This window comes from Bidens hawaiensis, unplaced genomic scaffold, assembly GCF_021521415.1.
Source record: "Bidens hawaiensis isolate Kalapana, Puna unplaced genomic scaffold, B.hawaiensis_p1.1 tig00000512_1, whole genome shotgun sequence".
Lineage (NCBI taxonomy): Eukaryota > Viridiplantae > Streptophyta > Magnoliopsida > Asterales > Asteraceae > Bidens > Bidens hawaiensis.
This window is the reverse complement of record NW_027491033.1, coordinates 2,935,204-2,942,390: the sequence shown is the minus strand read 5'-3', so window position 1 is coordinate 2,942,390 and position 7,187 is coordinate 2,935,204. Positions and strand designations below refer to the sequence as shown.

The window sequence follows — 7,187 nt, the reverse complement described above, 5'->3', positions numbered from 1 at the left end:
GTTATGTCATGTTAAGTTAGTTGAATCTATTTATTAAAAAAAATTGATAGATCTAGCTTTAACAATTTAGGTTCAGACCTAGTGGGTCTAATTCATTAGTTAAATGCGAATTATTATTAAACTTAAAGTTTGGGCTGATTTAAAAAAAAAAGTTGTCCCTAAAGTAGGGTTGTTACCATATGAGAATGCTCTAAGATGACATGGAGGTTATTTTGCATGTTATTGTCAATCATTGCTGTCTTCAATCTCCTTGTCGTATTAAAATCACTCAATTTGATAAGATAATTTTGTTATTTTAAATTATATTGATTTTATATTAAGGCGATATAGAAGCGGATCTTCACGTTACGTCACTGCAGCTAACAACAAGAATATAGACGTTATTATGACACCAAATAAACATAAACAAGCAGATTTAAATTTCAGAAATAATCTGCAAGTTTTACCCATGTCAAATCTTAGTTAAATTACTCGGAATCAGTTAGCCGGCCGTTTTAACTCGAAATTGTCCAAAATACACATAGTGTGAAATTTGACCCATATCAATATCAAATTTCCAAACTAACTCGAATCTGAAGACCCAAGCTAAATTTACGTGTGTCAAAAACGTGAACCGAAACTCACTCGAAACCAACCTGAAATAGAGTGGCTTTCTACTCGAAATTCTAACTTTTTGAACCGTGTCAAAATCTAACCCATAATCAGTTCGTCACAAACTCACAATTTCTGAAAATCCCATCTTAATTTGCCCTTAGCTGAAAAATAACCCGAGCTTATAACTCATACTTAAATTCTTAAATTATTGTATTTGACTTATTTACCTTTTTTTAAATATGTGTGCGTTATTAAAAATTAGTTTTTTAAAAGAAACGTTTTAATCACTTAATGTAGGTGTAATAAAAAAATTGTTCTATTTAAAACATTATTAAATTTAAATTACTATCTATTAAACATAAGACAAATGGGTTGCTTTCCAACTTCCCATAAATAACTCGACGTAAAAATCAACCAGCAGTTGTAACCTCGATTATTTATACCCATCGACAAGAGCTTCTAATTAAACACTCACACACGGTGACACAAAAATGACAAATACTCATGTTCTAGTAATACCTTATCCAGCACAAGGCCATGTGATTCCTCTCATGGAGGTATCACGTTCCTTTATCCGCAATGGTCTCAAGGTCACCTTTGTGAACACCGAGTTCATTCACAAACGAGTTACAAGTGCTTGGTCAGATATAGATGTCCCGAATGATTTGATGAACATGGTTACAATCTCGGACGGGTTGGGACCATGTGACAATAGGGATGATATTGGGTTGTTGACCAAAGCAATGTTTGAACTCATGCCTGCCAAACTAGAAGAGCTAATAAATGATATCAACAAAAATAATGAGGATAAATTTACTTGCATCGTTGCCGATTTTTGCATGGGATGGGTTGGAAAAGTTGCTCGGAAGATGGGGATTAGACTAGCAATCTTTACTCCATGCTCGGCTGCAGTTGTGGCCGTCGCCATGAGCATTCAGAAGCTAATTGACGATGAAGTTATAGACACTAGAGGTTAGATAACCTTTTATAGACGTACAAAATAATATATAGTTACTTGTATGCAATTAAGCTTCTCTTTTGAATTCTTTTTATTGGAACTCAAATATTGCATATACAATACTAAATACTAGTCATGTTTCACACGGGTCGTGACTATTGCCTTAACTTGTGTGTAAACAAGTCGAGCCCATCCCGGACTCATTGACGCTCGAGATTCGCTCGTTTAACATACAACTGCTCGAGCTGGTATCATTTTGAGCTCTAGTCTAAAGCATCTTGTTAGTAGTCAGGGTCGGCTCAACAAGATAAAAATAATAAAGCTAGGGTTTTAGGCCCCTAATAATTTGGGCCTTCATTTTAAAAAAATATATCCATATGGTATATATTATTTGTTCTCTAATTTAATTTCTTCACATATCTTTGGTATAATGTATCGATAAGATTACTTGGTTCGTAATTTTTGTAGACTCGTGTTCAAATCTCTGCAGGCGCTTGTTTTCTTTGCATATCCTTGAATCTTTCTTCTTCGGAGGGGTACATGTCCCTCTGGGCCCCAATAAAAATAAACGTTCAAATTACTTTATGCTCCAAGCCGATCGTAGAAATTTTGTTGGAGCAATCATATTATGATTCACGATTTGTCTTTTGGATCTAAACGTCAATTGCTCAAAAACACTCATATCTCATGATGAAGATTTACTTTTAAATGGCCTATTTATGCATTTTATTTTGTATATTTTTTAAGGTCTTTTATGTACTGTTTTGTCTAGCACTAAACATGTGTTCTTCTTTTGTTATGCAATTGTGACCTAAGATATTTTTGTATCAAAGGTATCAAACATAACTCAAGTTGGAATCTTAATCTTAAATATATAAAAATGAAACCTTCCTATTTTAACTCAAGTCATCATATTGTTTTATTTGTAAATGGTAGTTTCCCATCCATTTAACCTGAATTTACGAACACGGGTTTCACCAAACCCAGATAACCATTAAACATGTTATAATAACTTATTATATTAAAAAAATAGTCTCACCATATATTTTTTAATATGAAAATCCTATAAAATAGGTATATATTAAATATTAATCTGATATTTAAAAAAAATATTATTTATAATTATGAAACAACTTTATAGTAAAAAAATAAACGGGTCATGGGTATCATCATAACCGGATAGCTTTTAAACGAGGTTATAACATCTCATTTATTTATGAAACTCTTTCATCATTAAACCCTAAGTATATTATTAATTTATTACAATAAATAAAATTAAAATACAAATATATATATATATATATATATATATATATATATATATTAGAAACGTAAAATGTAAAACAAACCCCGTAATCAAATCTTAATTTAATTTATCAATATGGATTTAGTTACATTAATGATTCTTTTTTATTTTAGGTTTAACTTAAATGAAAGTTTCATAAAATAATATCCAAATTATAACAAATGAACATAAACGAATAAATATAAAAATTAAGTAAATAATTCATTCAACGTTTCACTAATAAATGAACATAGGCCAACATAAATTAATCAAAATAGGTTCAAGTATATTATTAACTTCTTACAATAAATAAACTAAAATTCAAAAAAAAATACATTCACAGTATTAGAAATGATAATATTATTTATACAACCCTCGTAATACGGGGGATAATAACTAGTAATAATATATATAAACGTAAGCTTTAAAAGCTCTTTGGTTGCTCCCTACATTCTCTCAAGCCACCACTTGCATTATTTGTAAATGGAGGCTTCTCATGCATTTGACTCGAATATACGGGTATGGGTCTCACTAAACCCAGATATTCCTTAAACGGGTTATAACATCTCATTAAAATAACAAATTAATCTCACCAAATATTTGATATAAAAATCCTATAAAGTATGGATATACTAAAAATTAATATCTGATTTCTTTAAAATATATATATATTATTTATAATTAAAAACACATTTTTATAGTAATAAAATAAATGGGTCATGGGTTGCATTAAACCCAAATAGCTTTTAAACCGGGTTATAAAATTTAATTTATTTATAAAACTCTTTCATCATCAAATACCAAGTATATCATTAACTTCTATGCAATAAATAAAATTAAAATAAAAAATATATATAAATACTAAAAACAAATAATGTAAAACCCCCGTAATACGGGAGATAAAAGCTAGTATATTATATTCCAGTCGGACATAAATAGATCAGCTTGGGTTGGTTTTTATAGCTAATAGGTCAGATATTTTTAATCATTCAAAATTTTTAACCGAATAAAAGCAATGCATAAAAGCCCATATTTTGTACTTTGCTTTATGCCTCCAAACTTGTTGATCCACCACTGCAAGTAGTTTTTCAAGCTCAAGTCGTCGCTTTAGGCCTGCTTAGTATATATTGATTAATTTTAATACATATATAACTATTTTTATGAGTATTAATTATAGTTTTTATATATAACATAATATATATCATCTACTTATTTTTCCAATATATATGATAACTATATTTCATCGTTCTTGTTTTCCAATATATATAATAACCATACCTATCTATTATCTATAATATATATAAACGAAAACATAAAAATCTTACGTGTCGCAATGTGATCGCTCCCTATTTTTTTAGAGTCATCAGATTTGCTTGATTTTTAAATGGAGGCCTCTCATGCATTTGACCCGAATTCATGGGTATGGGTCTTACCAAACCCATAGATTCCTTAAACGGGTTATAACATCGCATTAAATTAAAAATTATTCTCACCAAATTATTGATGTGAAAATCCTATAAAATAGGATATACTAAAAATTATTATATGATTTTATTTTTTTAAATATTATTTATAATTAAAAAACAATTTTATAGTAAAAAAAATAAGCAGGTCTTGGGTCTTACCAAACCCAAATAACTTTTAAACCAGGTTATAACATCTTAGTTATTTGTGAAACATTTTTATCATCAAACTCTAAGTATATTATAAATTTCATTACAATAAAATAAAATTAAACCCAAAAAAGTATATAAATATTAAAAACGAGTAATGTAAAACAGCCCCGTAATACGGGGATAAAAACTAGTGTGTGTGTGTGTAAAAACTTATTAAGGGTGTGTTTGGGGTTGCTTATTTATGTGAAAAATGAGTTTTGTTAAAAAGACTTATTAACTTATGAATTTTTTAAAAGAAACTTTAAAAAAATGTTATGATTAGCTTATGTGTTGAGCAAAACTAAAATTACTAAAAGGAACACTCTTTTTTAAAAGGAGGGTAAAAAAAAGAGGTTTGGAGGGTTAGAGAGGTGTAATAGATAATCAAACACATTAAGTTAATAAGTTACATAATACTAACTTTTAAAACCCCTTTATTTTTTCTTTTTCATAAGTTAAAATCCATAAGGCCTTATTGTTTTCCAAACACTTTATACACCTTATTGACTTTTCAAAAAGTTTATAAGTTATAAGTTGATGAAAATAAGGAATCCCAAACACCCCTATGTAAAATTATATAAAAAAATTAGGCTCATGAACCAGCTCGAGCTCGATAAGTAAAGTTCAGGCGCATGCTCTTTTACTAAGCAGACTTATTTTTTAGACTCGATATCGTTTAAACTCGGTCTGAGTTTTTATGGAGCGAATATCATGTAATAGAAGGTACCCAAATAAAAATTCCTTTTCTTTCAGGGAAAATTTTGAAGGATGACATGGTTCAGCTATCAACGTACATGCCACTCATCGACCCTACAATGTTTGTATGGGTATCTATGGGAGACCCAATCTTAGACCAAGTTTTCTTTGATTACCTATTTCTTGAGGGTAACGAAGCAACATACATAGCCGACCAAATAATTTGCAATTCAGCCATGGAGCTAGAGCTTGGGGCTTTCACCATATTTCCAAAGATGTTGCCAATTGGGCCACTTTTAGCGACCAACAGCTCAACAAAGCAAGTAGGCCACTTTTGGAATGAAGACTCCACTTGCTTAACATGGCTTGATCAACAGCCGATCAACTCTGTCATCTATGTGGCATTTGGAAGCACCACAATTTTCAACCAGAAGCAGTTTGAAGAGCTAGCTTTGGGACTCTTAGATACCAAAAGGCCATTCTTGTGGGTGGTTCGACATAGTACAGGTGGCAGTATGGACTATGTATACCCAGATGGTTACATGGACAACATAGGTACTCTTGGGAAAATCGTCAACTGGGCACCTCAACAAGAGGTCCTAAGCCATCCGTCAGTGGCTTGTTTCATGAGTCATTGTGGTTGGAACTCTACCATGGAAGGTGTCAGCAATGGTGTTCCTTTCATGTGCTGGCCATACTTTGCTGATCAGTTTTTTGATAAGACATATATATGTGATGTCTGGAAAACTGGTGTGGGTTTAAACAAAGATGATACAGGTATTGTTACACGAGTAGAAATCAAGAGTAAAGTGGAGCAACTTCTCACTATCGACACAATCAAACAAAATGCTTTGAATTTGCAAGAAAAAGTGATTGATTGCTTGCAAAAGGGAAATTCTTCCGACAAAAATCTCAACAATTTTATTGATTGGGTAAAGGAAGGGAATACTCATGCTTAGTTGTGTGAATGAAACGTGCAAATGATAATGCACAACATTTATGATTTTAATTGTTTTCATGTGTGTTCTCTTTTTCATTGTTTTCATGTGTGTTTTCTTTTCTGCATTGTTTCCATGTAGTTCAAAACACATGTTGACTTTGTATAAAATTATGTATTTTACTCCACCATGAATTTATACACTATTACTAAATGCATAGATTAAAATGGGTATTTAACTACAATTAAAATTGAATAAAGGGTGATTAATGTGAATGTAGTCTTTTATATTTATAAGATCTCAATGTTGTAGACCTATAACTGTGTGTACATCAATGTTAACCACAATAGTCGTACACTGTTTAATTTCATTCATAACAAAAGTTTTAAGAGTCTGGAGAGTGTGGAATGTAGACAAATCACACGCCCATGGGTAGAAGGGTTGCTACTTGGGAGACCTCCGGCACTCAAACCCGACCATATCGTATACGTTGCTATTAACTTATGCCATAAGAAATAAAAAAGGTTTAGTATTTTGGATATATAGAACAGCAGTGCCCAGGGCTTGAGTTTTCACGGGTGCTGTGGTGATTAACGGTGGTGAATGAAGGCGGATGATGGTCGCTATGGTGATGGTAGGCTGCCTGGAACAGCCATCCAAGAAGATGTGGTCTGTGTGCAAGGCCGGGTGGCCGACTAACCTGGCCCGGCACCCCAATTGGCCGGAATTTTTATTTTTTTTTTAAATAATTTTTTTTAATGTTTAAACTCAATTACTCAATTAATTTAGGCCTAATTTTTTTTTCCTTCGCCTCAAAAAACTTTCACGATTCTCTAAGACGGTAATATCTATCATTGTTGAGGAGAATGAAGAAGATGAATCATATTGAGAATGAGGAGGGGGAGAGGTGTGCCCTTGCATCATCATTTTATCAAGGTTAGAGCAGCCCTTGCAATAGCACGCGGATGGAGAATTAGCAGTGACGACAAGAAACATTGTAAACTGTAGAAACTAAATGCAAGAAACAAAAGTAGCGTGGACAACGTCATCAACATTTCATA

General features: G+C 31.7%; 1 protein-coding gene across 1 annotated transcript; it reads left to right on the top strand.

Moving 5' to 3' along the window:
- The first annotated feature begins 1,085 nt into the window (after positions 1 to 1,085).
- LOC143631369 (UDP-glycosyltransferase 83A1-like) lies at positions 1,086 to 6,147 on the top strand. Its single transcript, XM_077100157.1, has 2 exons — positions 1,086 to 1,566; positions 5,246 to 6,147. The coding sequence occupies exons 1-2, from the start codon at positions 1,086 to 1,088 to the stop codon at positions 6,145 to 6,147; spliced, it is 1,383 nt and encodes a 460-aa protein (XP_076956272.1).
- The last annotated feature ends 1,040 nt before the right edge of the window (positions 6,148 to 7,187 follow it).